Source organism: Agelaius phoeniceus, chromosome 11 (assembly GCF_051311805.1).
Source record: "Agelaius phoeniceus isolate bAgePho1 chromosome 11, bAgePho1.hap1, whole genome shotgun sequence".
Lineage (NCBI taxonomy): Eukaryota > Metazoa > Chordata > Aves > Passeriformes > Icteridae > Agelaius > Agelaius phoeniceus.
The window spans coordinates 16,430,204-16,446,658 of record NC_135275.1 but is presented as its reverse complement, the minus strand read 5'-3'; the positions used below and the strand labels follow the sequence as shown (position 1 = coordinate 16,446,658).

At 41.7% G+C, this 16,455-nt stretch overlaps 1 protein-coding gene across 8 annotated transcripts in view; it reads right to left on the bottom strand.

Annotated features, from left to right (window-relative positions):
• The window catches only part of ATXN7 (ataxin 7), an 87,301-nt gene that overhangs the window by 52,692 nt on the left and 18,154 nt on the right, over nucleotides 1-16,455 (bottom strand). For 2 of the 8 annotated variants that reach the window (XM_077184369.1, XM_077184368.1), the window contains exons 2-4: nucleotides 15,587-15,679; nucleotides 7,518-7,772; nucleotides 6,961-7,029 (exon numbers count right to left, since the gene is read on the bottom strand). In XM_077184369.1, coding sequence (XP_077040484.1) covers nucleotides 6,961-7,029; nucleotides 7,518-7,761 — 313 coding nt within the window. In that variant the 5' untranslated portion in view covers nucleotides 7,762-7,772; nucleotides 15,587-15,679. Of the gene's footprint in view, nucleotides 1-6,960; nucleotides 7,030-7,196; nucleotides 7,326-7,517; nucleotides 7,773-7,912; nucleotides 8,179-11,522; nucleotides 11,725-15,586; nucleotides 15,680-16,455 lie in introns of those variants that run through there. The other 6 variants (XM_077184370.1, XM_077184373.1, XM_077184367.1 and 3 more) reach the window with 6 other exon arrangements.

The following is a 16,455-nucleotide window of genomic DNA, read 5'->3' as shown; positions in this document are numbered from 1 at the left end:
GAGCATTTGAGTATTTCTAATCTAGCTGAGTCAATAGCCCAGAGTATTTGCCATCTCCAAACCCAGCAATCATGACTCCAAGCCATGTAGGAGCAGCTGCATGTGCAGTTTACTTTGATGAAGTCACATCCTGTCATACCCTGTAGTAGTACCTGGGCTTTCCAGGGTGTCTGACCTGTCACAAGAACCCGTGTGAGAGGCACCAGCACCAGTCCTGCCTCACAGCTGCACACAGCCTGCACAAGCAGGGAAGGATTTTCACTGAGCAAAGCCTTCTAGCAGTGGGAACACAGATTACAATAAATTTATTGCCTTCTGTGACAACTGCTTTTATAATCATGCTACTCTGCTACATTAGACTCTGAATTCCCTTTGTCAGAATTCAACACTTGCTGCTAAAAAACTTGAAGTGTAAGTACAAAGCTCTATTCATCTCTGTGCTGTCACCTACATTGTAAGAATGCCTAGGAAATAACATTGAATATTATACATATGGGGAAGTTCCACAGCAGTGGATTATTTCATTCATTACACAGGAGGAGAAACAATTTTCAAGCATCCTAGAGATGATTTAGAATAGTTAATTACAAGTCAAATATTACAATGGTTTGTGAAAGATGAAATCTTTTCCGTCTTGTAAGAGACAAGAGATCACACCTATCCCCAGACAACCTTCAGCAGTTCCAGCCACAGGCTGGGCATGGCCAGGAGAGCTGTAAGAACTGGAGACATTCACTTTTATAGATCTGCTGCAATGGAAGAAATACCTTGTAAAATAGTTACCTTAGAGAGAGTAATCTGCATCCTCTTAACCCAATTTATTTAAAAGTATCCTTCACTAAGCCTTTTTGTCTTTCCTGCTCTACTTAGATGACAAAGTTACCACCTTGTATTAAAGTCACATTTCTACATATTTTTTACCTTGTTCTTTTCTCACTGAGTTTTTGTTGTTAAATATAGCACAGAAACACTACAAAAACCAATCTTTAACTAAGTACTACCAAGACATCACCTCTTCTGCACAGGGATAACCTAGCTAATCATACATATCACTTAAGAAGGATTAGATAACAGTGAATTCCTGACTGTTATGTATGTTTACAGACAACTATTTCAAAAATAAAAAAGAAAATATCCTGCCTCCTCACATATTATGGACAGACCAAGACAGTCTTGAGGCTGCACTTGCAGCCAAAGTCCCCAAGGCCTTGCAATACCACACTAATATTATGGTAATGCCTAAAACCTGCCAAGTATCTTTAAAACATATGAGATGACACAGTTCTAACTTGCAGTCTAACATCACAATATTCTATTTATAACACCTGACTCATGCCATCAGAAATAATTAAATATTGTAAACAGAACTTAAATTTAAAGGAAAAAAAGAACCAAGTAAAAAATTAGGGCCAATCACTGCAGACAATTTCAGAAGCATCCTTTCAAATTGCATGTTTTTCAAGCAATCTCATAAAACCTCCTGTCTTCCTAAACAGTTCAAAGCAATCTTAAAGTCTCTCTGCAATTGTTTTACGATAACCAGTCCACAAAACCTTAAAACAATTTGTGTAAATAGTCAATTAAAATGCAATGAAGTGAAGAAGAGATTTATCTGATTACAGACTGTGAAGAGCTATGCAGAATGTCAAAAAAGAAGCATAGCACCTTGTACTGCTATCTTAAAATATTTATTTTGAATTTTTAAAAATTCTCACAAGTGTATTTGCAGGTAGTCAAGGATTACAGAGCCCTTTAAGCATCTCTCTGATATGATCTGACACAACAAAAAATCAACTCAACTAAGCACCTCCCAAGGCTGAATAAAAAACAAATTTAAATTTGAAATAAGATGCTGTCTCTTACTTGTATTTACAACTTAATATTGGAACAGAAGTTTCAGCAGTGCTTTAATTATTTATGGAACCTGCTGCTGGGAAAATTCTAGACCTTGGGTCTATGTGATAAAGATGCTTCTAGTGAGCCTCCCAGGCCTGGATTTCACTGCTCAGCCCTGCCCAGAAAGAGCTGAAGAAGAACAAGGGTTCATCACATGGCTCTTAGTACTGTCACAGCTCTGGTAACTTCCATTAATAGCAATTAATATAATCAAACCTCAAAGCTTCTGCTGAATGCCCTAGAGGTTCACAGAGCCTTTATTTTTTTTATCCCCAAGATATATTAACTGTCAAAGATCAGAAGTTCAGCTGTTACCAGGTGACACAACGCTGAACAGAGTTTGCTCCCACCTGCTCTCCTGACTAATTCCTACTGTCACTAAACCTCTCAGAGTGCCTTCTGAAGGTGCCCACCAAAACCTGACAATCTGCATTCCCACAGAAAACTCACTGCTTGCTTTATTAAGACAGAATATTCTAAAAGCTGTAAGACTGGTACTGTGCTACATCACCCCACAGCCAACACCAATTCTGACCTGGGACCCAGGTTACAGATGTTCTGTCCTCCTCCTCCTCCTCTACTTTGTTGCCAGTTAACTCTAAGTTATGGTGACATTACAAATGAAGTGCTTGATATAGACAGCAGCAAGGGATTCACCTCTCAAAGGATGTAACACACCCAAAAATACCCAAACAAACTAAAAAAGGGGCTGTATGTGTGACTGAAAGAATGAGGTGCTTAAGCTCTAGTAAAGACACCACAGTTTCAGCACGCACTGAATACGCTTAAAAAAAAACCCACTGAATTTTAAATTGTCTTGCCAAATCTCTTTTTCTGTTCCCCATATTTTTATTTTCTCATCTGAGATGCCATAGTTTCTTTTCTTATAATTTTAAGTATTTCAAATTTATTTTATGAGTCAGTATAAGAATACAAGAGACTTATCCCAACCACTTCAAAAGGGTTGCACAAATTAATAAGTAATGGTGTATTTAATGATGATGTACATGGGTTGTATCTCTCTGACTCTCAAATACAGATTTGGGGGTGGGGATGGCTTGGTTTTGGGTTTCTTATTTTGGATTTTTTCTCCATGTTCTTGTTTTATTTAAAGGAACATTCATGACAACCTTTAGCAATCGGTTGAGGGGAGAGTCAAGAGTTCTTTGGTGGTGGGAGAGGGTTAGGACCTCAGCCCCAATAAACAACTTTGGTTCTCACTGTTTCTATCCACAGCCTCTCTACTCTTTCACAGAGCAAAATGAGCCAACCTGTTGTTAAATTTTGCAAGAAGCAACAGTTGCCTCTGTTGAAGCCTGTCAAAGTTACCACGCATGAACTATACACTCACAGGCACAGCTCTATTTAGAGATGCTCTTTGCAACAATGGGCTAGAAAAATCCTTAAAAGCAAACTAAATTCAGCACAAGTTAGCAAGGATCTCCAGAAAAACTGTTTCAAGCACTGATTACGAGGTTTGACATGAAAGAATAATTTTTTTTCAAATCAAACAGTGTCAGGTACTACAGACACATCAAACTCCTTTTAAGATCTGCTGCACCTCCAAGATGAACTGAGTGACTGAAAACATTTTGGCTGCATCTGATGGCACTTGCTCCCACTATCACACACGTTTGGAAGATGCACTTCAGCAAAGTTTCATTTTAAAATACAGGAAAAATGCATGAAGAGGATGAGATTTTCTGCCTTGCTGTTTTGGAATTCATCTACATATTACAATGCAACATGCTATCCTTGCTTCATCACAGCACAAGTGAGTGGCAGGGGATTCACACCTTCAGCTGGTTCACAAGGCAGTAAGTAATTAAGCGACTGCATGAGCCAAAAGATTGTCACATCAATTACATATGAAAATAACTAATGAGCACAATTGCTTCTAACATGTTCTTACCTTGATAGGATTGCTCAGCAGAAGAAGGTTTCAGTATACAAAGTCAAAGTAAAGTTTAAGGCTTATTTTAAAGTAAAATCTTCCCATCCCAATGGGTATCCCTCTCTCACTTCCATCTCCTGGGGATTTTCCATACCAAGAGCAAGTCAAGTCCATTGGGCCCATATCTTATTCCTGCAGCTGATTTCTACATCAAAGCTCAGTGTGGACTGTTACTGTCTCAAAAAGCAATATATAGAAAAGTATCCAGCCAGTTTCTCACTTTGATGAAGGTCAGTGAGGATCCCAGCAAGAATGATTTAATATTATGTATTAGCAGAACAGAAAGCATGTAAGAGCAGTGAAAAAGAAACATGGAAGTACATGGAGACACAAACACTGGGAGTTTGGGAAGCCCAAATTCAAATTCTAGTTCTTACTTCAATGTGAGCTTGGTTATGACAAGGAGGGTTAGATACAGAAAAAACCCCATGTTTTCTGATCCCTGCATGAACTAGCATCATTAACAGGTATTAAGGACTCATCAGGCTTCACAACCACTAAAATGCTGAGAGAGGAGCTGCCTGATCAGCAAATACAAAGTGCCACTGACAAAGGTGTGTCTGAAATTCTGCTTCTCTCCACTGCTTGCCCTGGAATTACAGAGTTACATCCTCCTTTATTCCTTTAAAATAGCATCCATCATTCTTTGCCTTTAAAGCTTAACAAAAGGAGAGGCTGGCAATGTTAAAGCTCCTTTTCTAATACAGGGTTACAACAAGAGGAACACTCACTCTTCATTCAGGAGACTCAAACTCTCAAACAGGAGACTTCAGCTGGTGAGGCTGAAATCCACCTCCTGCCAGCAGGCATGCTGAGGATGAGGCCTTTCCTACCATGAGATGCAGAGAACAGCACATGGGAAAAGAAACAACTACCATCCATAGCCCAGTGGGGACACAGGCCAGTGGGAGCCTGACAATTGTTAAATAAAGAAAATGGTTCTTGGTTTTGAACCCAGTTCTAATATGTGGGCTGTAAAGTCATGTTCCTTCTTCTGCTCCCTCTCCAGGCCATGAATATTTAATTATTTTATGCAAACTGGAAGAGTTGCAATGCAAGGTTAAATTAGCCTAAATAACCTTGAAATCCTTTTGTGAAGTCGGGCCTCAGAGTCAACTCCCAATCTGTAGAGAAATAACTTTCTTACACAAGGAGTTCTGTTGTTACTTGTATTTAACGTACTGTGGGGTACCACGACAAAAGTCTTGAGGTTAAAGTGGATTTAACAAAATTTATATTTTTGGTTCATGTTTCTCTGTTAAGAACCAAGGTTTAGAAAGTCCAATTACTTTATACACATCTGTTCCTCAATTTTGAATGCAAAATTCTTCCTGGGAAAATGAATCATTTACAGCATTTTCAAAGTTTTATTTGATAACACATACATATGCTGGCATGTTTGGTGCTCCCCTAGTTCCTTAAGTTAAGTTAATCTAAACTTTATTAATAGTATTTTAGCTCTATTTTGTAGCAGGCCAAGCTCCCTACAGGCCAGCTACAGGTATATGCCAAGTCAGTGTCTCATTCATATGTCATAAAGCAACCAAAATAAATAGACTTCTGGAAGCCTGACAGGGCTACTAAGTTTCACTTTTAATTCTCAAAGTATTTTATGAAATTCCTTCAACTCACAACCCTACAAATCATTCACATGGTTGGAGTCAGTGCAGAAAAGCTGTGTCTCAGTGATCAGCCTGCACAAAAACAGTTTCATGATCTCTCTCCAGTGGGAAAAAAATAGGATAGATTATTCTTTACCCTGCCAGCTAATCTTTAGAATCTGGAAACCTTAGATGCTTGCATTTTAAGAGGTAGAAATAAGAGCAAATGTTTGAAAATCCTTATTGGTAAAATCTTCACTAGGATAATGTGTGTGTTTATTGTTGTAAATGCTTTTTTAGCATTTGAATGATTTGCCTATTCAGAAAAATGAATTACATATCCAGCACAATGATTAGATGGGAACTTGGCAATGAAGTAATGAAGTGATTTTTCAAGTGCCTAAGAACTCACAGATACACTTAAGAAGATGGCAAAACAACTCAAGTGAATCTGCACACTGCAGCACAGCTGCCTACTGCATCTTTCTTCCATTCCCCTGACCACTGACTGATTCTAGAAACTGCACTTTCCAAATTTTAGCAACGCTGGGAATTGTACAAAAAATAGCCATTTTGATTCAGGCTCAACATGGATCAGTGCCTCCCAATCCTGCCAGCCTGTGCCACCTTGCTTTAGGTTTCATTTGCTGCTTGCAGCTCACAAGTCACTAAGTGCTGAATCAGATCATCTCCTAAGGTCGCTGGCAAGTTCTGCTTCCCAGGATTGTAAACCTTATCTACAAACTCAGTCTTCCATTTCTACAACATCAAATAAATGATTTGGGTCTAACTGTTCTAGTATTTAAAACAGCTGGGCCTGTTCTCTGGTACACGTCTCAGGCACTCGGAGGGAACCAAGAACCAAAAATATTAAGAAAGGTTCTAAAACTTTCTCTGTTCTAAAACAATCATTAAACTAGAAAAACAAACAAACAAAAATTAACATAATAAATCACACTCATCATTTCCTTTTTTCCACTGTCTGTTAGAAAGTGAATAATAATCTATAGCTTTCATTCATCATCTGCTTACAACTCCAAGTAGCATTGTTACTCTTGCAAGAAACTAGGCCGTAATGGGCTTTTGCTAATCACAGGTGAAAGGTCACTCTCATTTAGCAGAGTACCAAGCAATAAACATAACACAATGACATGACAGAGGAAGGGATTGGTATTGAAATACTGACATGGATTATACCAAGAATAAAAAAGATTGCAACTCAAGAGAAGATTTTATCAGTGTTGGTCACAGAGCTTCCTTAGGACTATTTATAGTCTAAAGAAAACAAACAAACAACATATAGAAACACAGTAAGGACAGACTATGCCCTAACTCGTCGTTTTCAAAATACATATTAATTAAATAATTAATAACCAGTCACTGACAGTCCTAAATCCAAACCGACAGGAAACTCTGACCCTTTCTCTTTCCCGTGCCTGCCCCTCTGCAAGTAGTTATGAAGAAGAAAACTTCTCCTTGCACTTTTCCTCAAGAATGAATTGCACTCACCTTCTCGGCAAAGTCGCATTGCTTCTCGGTTTCTCCCGTATTCCTTGAAACTTTCTTCTAATGCTGTTCCTAAAACCAAAAAGCCACAAGATTTCAATCCATGGAAAAGCCAGAGGGTAGGACTGACCCCCGCTCGTGACCTGTATCCCGTTCCCCCGTGGGCACCGTAAACACGGACCGGAGGCACCGAGGGCTCCTGGGCCCCGGAGCCGCTGTCAGCGGCGGGGATGCCTCACCTGCGGCGGGAGCTCCCCGCCCCACGCCGAGGCTCAATCGAGGGCAGGAGGTGCCGGGCTCCGGGGACCGGCTCCGACCTCCTCGCACCGTGTCCCGGATTACAGGAACTGGGGCAGGCGCTGCCCGCTCCGCGCCGCTCCCGAGCCCGCCCGGGGGGCGCGCACCGCACAACGAACTCGGCCGCGAACGCCGGGGGTGGGAACGGACCCAGGCTCCCCGCCGGGCCCGGCACCCCGCCGTGCCGTCCCGGGGCACCCGCGGGCTGCGCTGGGGACGGCCGGGGGGAGGGGGTGGGGGTGGCGGTGTTGGCGGCCACTCACCGTCGTTCCCGTGAAGTTTAGCAGCATCGACCCAGTGGCTCCAGGGCTGCCCCAACATCGCCTCGGGGCTGGGCAGGGACCTGCGCTCCCCGACGGCCGCCATTGCCGCTGCGGTGGCGGCGGGGCCGGCGCCGCTCCCGCCTCCTCCGCCTCCTCCCTCGCCGTGGCGGGGCCGCCGCTGCCGCTGCCTGGCGGCCGCGCCGCGCTGCTCCCTCCTGACGTCACCCGCGGCCCGCGCCGACATTCTTTCCGCTGCTACAATGTAACGAGAAAAGTCAGCGGCCGCTTAAGGTGGCGCCCCGCTCTTAAGGCAGCGCCGCGGCGCTGTCAGCCCGCCCGCTCGCTCGGCTTCCTCCCCGCGGGGAACCTGCGGCCCTGCGGCGGCGCCGACTCACCTCTGCGGCGGCCCGGGGGGCAGCGCCCGGGTGCCCATTATTGTGCGGGGAGCGCTGCCTTCCTCTTCACCGTGTAGGTGAGGCGCGCTTGTGTTCGCGCTAACAAAGCGGCCGAAGGGAGCGGGGGCGAGCGGAGCTACGCCGCCTGCCAGGCGTACCCCAGCTCCATGGGCCGCCTCGCTACCTCGGCCCCGCGACCCTACAAAAACAACGGCCGCATCACAACCCCGCCTGGCACCCGCTGCCCCGGCCAGGGGGGCGGACCGGAGGGCGACGCGGCGGGCGGAGACGGGCGGGCGCGCCCCGCCCTCGGCGCCGGTCCACCTTAAAGCCGGCGCCTCCTTAAAGGCAGCGGCGAGCAGGAAGCGCGCTCCGGGCGGGCGCGTCCCCGGCCCCCCCGGCTCCCTCCCGTCCCCTCCCTCCGCGGCCGCCCGGCACAGGGGGGACACCGAGCGAGTTTCCTGCGCGCTGCTGCCCTCGCTGTACCCGTAACCTGTCTCCCAGGGGGAGGGCCTACTCATTGTTATTTCACATTTCTTTTTTAAACAGTCCTTTTTTTTTTTTTTCTGCCCCTTGCCTAAACTTTGCGATGACGTCGTGCCGTGTCAAAAGCGAGGATTAAAGTATGCTGTCGTACCTGCTAACTCCAAGTAATAAAGTCTAAGCTTTGCAAAATCAAGCTCTTTGATTAAATCCCCTGGGTTTAGAATTAATTTATCACAGAGTTTTCTCCACTAGAATGTTCAAGTACCAATGTCAAACTGTCAGGTCATGATCTGCAACGATTTCTGGCCACACTTAATGCCACTGTCAGTAACACATCCTCGAAGAACAGCTAAAAATATGTAAATGTGATTTGCTGCCTCCTCTCCAGGTACTCTAGAGCACAGGACTGGCACTGTCAGTGGAACTGCTGACAGATCCCATACATGTATTTGCAAAACCAGACAGCAGAAATCAGAACTGTAAATAAATTTGTTTAACCTGCAGAGGTGCATATACACTCAGGCTTAGCTAATTTTCATTTTCTATTTCGAGTGTGGGGCTATACAAGCTAGAGATGTTTCTTTCCAAATTTATGCATATAAAAGATCTATAAATTCAAGCTCATCAGATGGAATAGCATAGGCTGTAATTATAAGAATAGTTTCAGTGTTCCACCCAACTGATAATTTATGTCACACTCAGAATGTATCTCATAAAATTGCAGACCTAATACAGAACAGCTAGCATGATTTTTCTTTCCTCCTGATCAACTTGAAGTCTAAGTTAGCTCCTTCATAAAAGGCCAACACCATAAAATTTAGGTAAAGAGAGCAATACTGACTTCTACTGCAGACATTTGCAGCAGGATTAATTATCAAAGGCCATCAGCCTCTTGAGCTGGGCCCTGATGTGTCAGACAGTTACACTGCCCTGCCTGTAGATTCCCAAAACTCTTCATCTTAGTCTGAGAATAAATAAAGGTGTTCATGGAATAAAGATGAATGGAGTGCATTATTGAGTAATTATCAAATAGCATACTTTATAATATAGAAAACTACTTATAATCAAAGCTAAGAACATCACTGGAAGAAAAATGTCTGTCAGGTGCTGAACAGCTTCTGAACAGAACCTCAGCTTTTTTTGTGGTGTAGAAGCCAGATAGGAAAACAGCCTTTGCCTGATTGCTTTCAAGCTTAGTTCTTCAACAGTGCTTCACAAATGGAGTCTAAGATAGTATCCACAGCTGAATGCAGACTCCAGGCACAGGATAAAGCAAGTTCCAGGCAGATCTATATTCTCTGTGTCAAATATTTTCATTTATATTACAAACTTCATTCATGCAGCTTTCCTTTGTCCTGGAGTAAGCTGTCAGAAAGCTGCCTCAGCTGCAGTTTGAAAAAGAAACCTTGATATGTCCAAGTGTCCATCAAATTCATAAAGGGTTTTTCTATTATTTACTTTCCATAAATCATAAAGCAAATATAGTGATGAGTGACCAAACAGAGTCACAGACCACCATCACCTACCCTTTAACAGTGACAGAGTTGACCACGGCAGATCAATTTCATGTTCACACATCACGATTCTTTTCTTTAAACATCACCAATTGGCAAAAATTACATCAATTAACTAACTACATTAACAAGCCAATAGATTATCAACTTCTTAGTTTCTAAAGCTGACACTCATCAAGTTACTCAGAAGTGCCTCTTGCTTCAGAAGTGCCAGCCACACAGGTAAAAGCACACGCCACTGTTATTTCATACAGCTCTGATTATCCCCTTTATGGCTCTTCTCTGCTCTTTCAATCTGGCTGTTGCATTTTTAGCCTCCCTCTTTCACAGCTTTTATTCTCTGCCTATATATTCCCACTCAAGATCTAATTCTGCAGCCTGGGCCTCGGGCTGTCCTTTAGTAAACCTTCCGCTGCTGCAATATTTTCTCACTGTGCCGTGAGTGCATCAGTATTCCAGCAGAGGGAGGGAAGTGGCAGCAGAAGGATCAGTTCATCAGTTCAAGTGCACAAGACCGATTAGTCAGACAGCAGGAATAGGGGCAGATGAAAAACTAATTTTACAGGGCCTGGAAGTGGCGAGAACTTTCTTTCCCCACAAAGTCATTAGGCTGAATACGATGTTTGGGCTCTTTAAAGCACACTAGTTCAATTTTCTTACATTGTTTCCATAATGCTGTACGTGGATGCATTGATTATTTTAAGTAAAAATAGGGAAACCCCTGAAAATCCATCATGTTAGAAGGAGATCAGAATTGAAAACACATGTACAAGCAGTAGACTTTAACAGAGGTGGCTGTTACAAATCTGAGACATCCGGTTAGAAGAGCTGTCATCCAAAGCTCCCTTGGTGGTCAGCAGAGAGGAAGGGATACTTCTGGGATCAGTTTGGTCCCTCCTGGTGCAAACCACTATTTGAAGAAGCCCTTCTCTTCCCACTGACCACAGAAGTAGCCATGGATGACCACACACATAAATTAGACACCTGCATTAGACATCCAGAGTTAAGTGGGGTGAACCTGGCCAGAAGTGGGGAGAACATTCAAGCGTGTAAAACTGCCTAGAAGCCAATACTTCTCTTTAACACAACAAAAAGGAGCTTGGAAATGCCCTTGGTTGGTTCTAAGGACTTATCTGAGGAAGCAAAATAGCCCAAGCAGTAGCATTGGGACTGAGACAATGTGTGAAAAACCATGAACTGCTCATACCTGTGAATGAGAACAAGTATTTGGAGTACAGAGAGAAAGCACAAAGAGGGAGTTAAGTTAAGCTCAAAGAGAAAGTAGAGAAGGAAAAATATGAGGCAGGAAAACAGCAGAAAACAGTGGATGATATGACATAGAGAAAACAGTCAAATAATTATGTGAAGAAAGCATAAACAAACAAAACATATAACACAGCCTGCAAAAGCAAAGAAAGGAGACAAAAATAGGAAACAAAACATACAGAAAAGGAAAACTCACATTTTTAAAGCTCACTAGGTAGATTTAACAATAGATTAAACATGGCTGGCAACACTATGATTAAATGTATGCCTACAAACAGCATGCAACTGCTGAAAACTGCAGCGGATGGTTGTTTCATGGCATGACACTGCAGGCATTTTTTCACCTGTACCAGCAGGTTTCATTCTTTTGCCAGGTGGTCCAGGAAAGCCGTTCAAACAGGGAACACCTACTTCAGCTGTTCAGTTAGAATCTGTATGACAGCCTCTGTATAGGACCTGAGATATGACAACTCTTAACTGGAATGAAAAAGGAAGGATGAATCTGCAGCCGAACTCTTTCAAGAGCAGAAGTACAATGATACCATTCACCGATGATTTTCCACAATGGGAGTGAAAGGATGTGAGAGTTGAAGTGCAAAGGGAGAGACAGGGAGAATCCACAGGGCTGTCACTTTATCAGTACTCAGAAGAAAGGAAAATAGTGAATTCACCAAACATTTGTCAAGGAGAAGCTTTGAGGGGCATTATGGCACTAAACGAAATCAAGTAAATTAATTCTAGCCAAAGATATGAAATAACCAAGAAAGGCATAAAAACTAAGAAGAAATGTCATTATTTGTTGGTAGGTGGGATTCAGGATGAAGTGACAACTCAAGAAGCTGACATGCTGAAGTCCTGACCTCCCATCACCTTCTGCTGAAAATACTGGAATGGGGAGCACATCCTATGCATTTTAAAATGTATCTCCAGTATGAGAAATGTAAGACTATAACTGGGCAAATATGGAAGCAAGAGATAAAAAGTTTACATAAATCAAAACATCCAGATGAAGACAGAACTACCTAGCCATAACAAACAGACCATTTAATTTAAGCCCCATTATGGCAAAATATTAATACACTAAGAAAAACACATTATGGTTATCTGTAGCTCACTCTGACACCCAGGAAATCAGCAACTTCTCCCTTTACAACTACACATAGGATTGTGATCCTGCAAAAATAATACTAATCATAAGCAGCACACAATAAAAAATTATATAAGAAATCATGCTAGTTTATTATCCTTTTTCCCATGGATCCTGGATGTTGATGTGTAATTTTATTTATGAGTAACGCTTCAAAGGTGAAACTGGAGATGCTCAGAAGAATTGGAATACAGCTACTTTAAATGCTGGAGTATAAATTATTGTGCATACCTACTACAAACCACCTATACCAGGGGAAATAAGAATATTATTAAGATTAGAGAACTAACTTAAGGTATCCTTTTCTGAGAAGGAAGAATTGGGGAATGGAGGCAAATAAGTACATCTGCAAAAAACTCTTCATTAGGGTGAGAATGCAAGAGATGCCCTTATATGTTTATCCAAATATCACAATAACACTATTACACCCAAATTATCAAAGAATGTTATTACCATGTATTAAGAATCTAGCAAAAGACTACAACCACTTCCTTTAGTTAATTTTCAAATATGTCAGTGATCTAAAGCAGAATAATGAATAGAGGAGCACAGATCTTTGCCCTGCTTAATGACACCACATAATGTCAATTCTTGAAGGGAAATTTACAGAGAAAACACTGTAGTGATACAAAGTTTCCAAGTGTTAAAGGTAAATAGGCAAAACTACACAAAATGCATGCAGTTAATGATCTGGAAATCAAACTAATGTTTACTAATTTTACATAAGGTATTGAAATTACCTTTTGAATTTGGAAATGTTAAAACTATTTCAGCAACCTAACTGTGCGGATGAATCATTTTAATCAGAGGAATCAAGCAGGTATGACCTTTCAGATTCTCATTTATACACAGAGAATATGATATTAAAACTTAGAATTACTCAAGTACACAGCTGTTCAGGCCAATTACAACAAAACATTAGTGCTGGATTTCCATTTATTGAAACCAAAGCACTTGATGGGGACAATTTGGTACTACTGATCTGCTGGAACATAACTGCCATGCAAGGTTTCATAACCCTGCCTGGTTTCTTGCCAGTTTAAGACTCTGGGTCCAAGTACAGCTCACAGCACTTGAGTTTCTTGAAGGGAAGCTGCTGAGGCCCCATAACTTCTGATGTGCTTTAAACATCCAACCAAGGATCCTAAGAACCCTGGCACAAGGACATTTAAATTTAAACTTTCTTCTCATGTTTTGACTGCTGCCTGCTGATGCTTTGCTGATGCTACCTGCTCTGACCACATGCTTAGCAAGTTAACAACAAAATATTACAAAAATTGGACATGGGCAGGTCTGTGGGACTTGACAGGATGCACATGAGGGTGCTAAGAGAGTTAGTTGGAAAGGTCACAGATGGGGAGCATGAGATTGCCAGCCAACTGGCAAAACTGCTGTGCTCAAAGGGTGGGAATGGCTCAAAATCAAATGGCAATCAGCCACAAACAGAGCTCTTTGGGGATCAATACTGGGCTCATTCATATCCAATGTCTTTTAGAATTATCTGGATGATTGGAATAAATACATTGCCAAGTTTGCAGGTGACACAAAAACTTGGAAAACAAACAGATCCACCCAAAGTGTCCCTATGCACAGAGATTGTGACAGGCTGGAAGACTGAGCCACTTCAAGAGACCCATAAAAAAACTGGACAGGGTCCAGCAGAAAGCCAACAAAGAGATTAGAAGGTTGCAAAACTTTGTGAAAAAATTTAAAGAAATTAGGTTCATTCAGCCTAAAGAAGAGAAGATTCAGATGAGATGTAATCATGGTCTTCCAAGAAGTAAAAGATAATTATAGAGAAGATGGAGGTAACTCTCTTCACAAGGAACAAAGTGATAGGGCAAGAGGCAACAGGCACAAGTTGGTTCTGAAGTTCTGTCTAGATGCAACAACACAATATTTACTGTGAGGACAATTACATATTGGAACAGGCTGCCCAGAGAAATTGTGAACTTTCTCTTGCCAAAAATATTTAATCCTTAGCTTGACCAGGCCTCAGATAACCTGCCTTAAACAGAAGGTTGGACCAGGTGATGTCCAGAGGATTGTTCCAATCTAGACTTTCCTAGGATTATATGAAAGCCTGATAGATGTTGTGACCCTATTCAGTGATGAGGAGCAAGGAAGTAGAAAGAACAAAGCCAGTTTTTGCACCCAGACACTCTGGGCTCACTAAGACAGCCACCTCTCAGGTGGCTGGAAAATCCAGGGAAGCATTTTGCTATAAAAACTTCAGGTATTACAGCTTCAAATGTCACATATTGCAAGATCCAGACAGTAACAAACATTCCTCACAATCCTTGAGCCCAGGCTAACTCTGCCACTTAAATAAACTCTGCAGGCCAGATCCATGCTAACCAAAATGGTCCTTTCTGCTGCTGCAATCTATTCCAAAGTATATTAAAAGATGTTTTGCCCAGCAAATACTGGCCAGGCTGTAATAGTCTGGATTCTTCATATCTTTGCATAAGAGTGAAGTCTTTTTTTTCATGGAGTTAAGCAAAAATATACAAAATGGTGAAATGCACATGATGATATAGAGTAAAGATAAATGTAAGGGAAACAGAGAAAGAAACAGATAATCTTTCAATGAATTAGCAGTACCTGATACAATAATCTGCACTAGCAGCCCTTCAGACAAAATTTCAATATATTATCATAATTTTCTGTTTTCCTAGCATTCTGCAATGAACACTAGTCATGCAGAATAAACCCACTGTGTTAGGCAACTGTACAGTCTATCTCAGATTACAATTCCACTTTCTGAACTCGTAAAATAATAGGACTGATGCAGGTGGTAGGCTATGGCATATGCCAGAGCCTAACAGCCTTCAAATGCTTTAACATATCATGGAAACATGTAAATAGAAAAAAAATAATTATTCAGAAAAGGAAGATTACTTCTTCTAAAATATAAAAAATAAATAAATTTAAAATATTGATTCTGCTATATTCCCCATCTGCCACAATTTACTTTTCCAAATCACCTAATTGATTGAAAGATATAATCCAGCTTAGTTTTATCTAAGTTTGGCAGTTGCATGCCAAGTTGAACTCCTTCTAGGCTGACTGCAATGTCACTTTATTTCCCACTGAAACATACATTAAACATCTGCATTTAAAAAAGTCTCCCCACTGCATCTGATAACACTTCAGACTTGCTCTGCAACCCTGCAAATTTTCTGTTCTCTATGTTTCTCACATCTAGAGACTGAGAATCTTATGCTTAAGGAAAATATTTGGTTAAGCACAGCACAGTACCTTGAAAGTATGGTGAATCGCTGGGTTGATTTATCAATTGATCTTCATCTGTTCAGATTTTGGAAGCTTTTCCTAACTTGTACCTGATTAATTCTGAAAGAAAAGAAAAGAAAAAGAGTACAGCACTAAAACATTTGAAACCTCAACTCTGTTTCCTAATGATAAAAGTGTCTATTTAAAAACTAATATGAACCACTTTATCAATTTTACAAACAGAGTTTGTGCAATGGATTTCAAACTGAAAGGTAAGCAGGGAGCTGTTATGGTGTGTTCTGTCCAGAGCAGCTCTCTAAATGGCAGCCTGACATTACCACAAAGGCATGCATCAGATGAAACCTCAATCTTCAGCCCAGTTACCGCACTCGCGCCGGCTCCCGCTGCCCAGGTTCCTGAGCACGCGGCCGTGCCTGTATCACACACTGGAAACACAACAGTGCTGGCCTTTCTGCACAGGGCTTCTCTAAAATACAGCATGAGCCCAACAACAGGGGCTCTCAGCATGCAGCCACTGACAGCTTCACCACCATGCCACAGAACGTGGAGAGGTAAAAATGATCCCTCACGTAATCAACATCAGGGACTATCCCTGCACCACCGATGAAGAATTTAGAGAAATGTACAGAAGGAGGCCTTCCCACAAACAGGACCTCTATCATCTCAAGCTCAGGTTTTTAAGATCCTTTCATTCAGTGCTTATAAACTTGTTTATATAAACAAAACTTAATCCCAGTTTGGTTTCGCATAAATCAATGCCAAACCGGTTAAAGCTAAACCAAAGCCCTGTTAAAACTTAGAAAAAAGTTCAACTATTTTTGTGCACAGGTTATATTTAAGACCAATTAATTGACTTTTACAAGTGCTTCTAAATC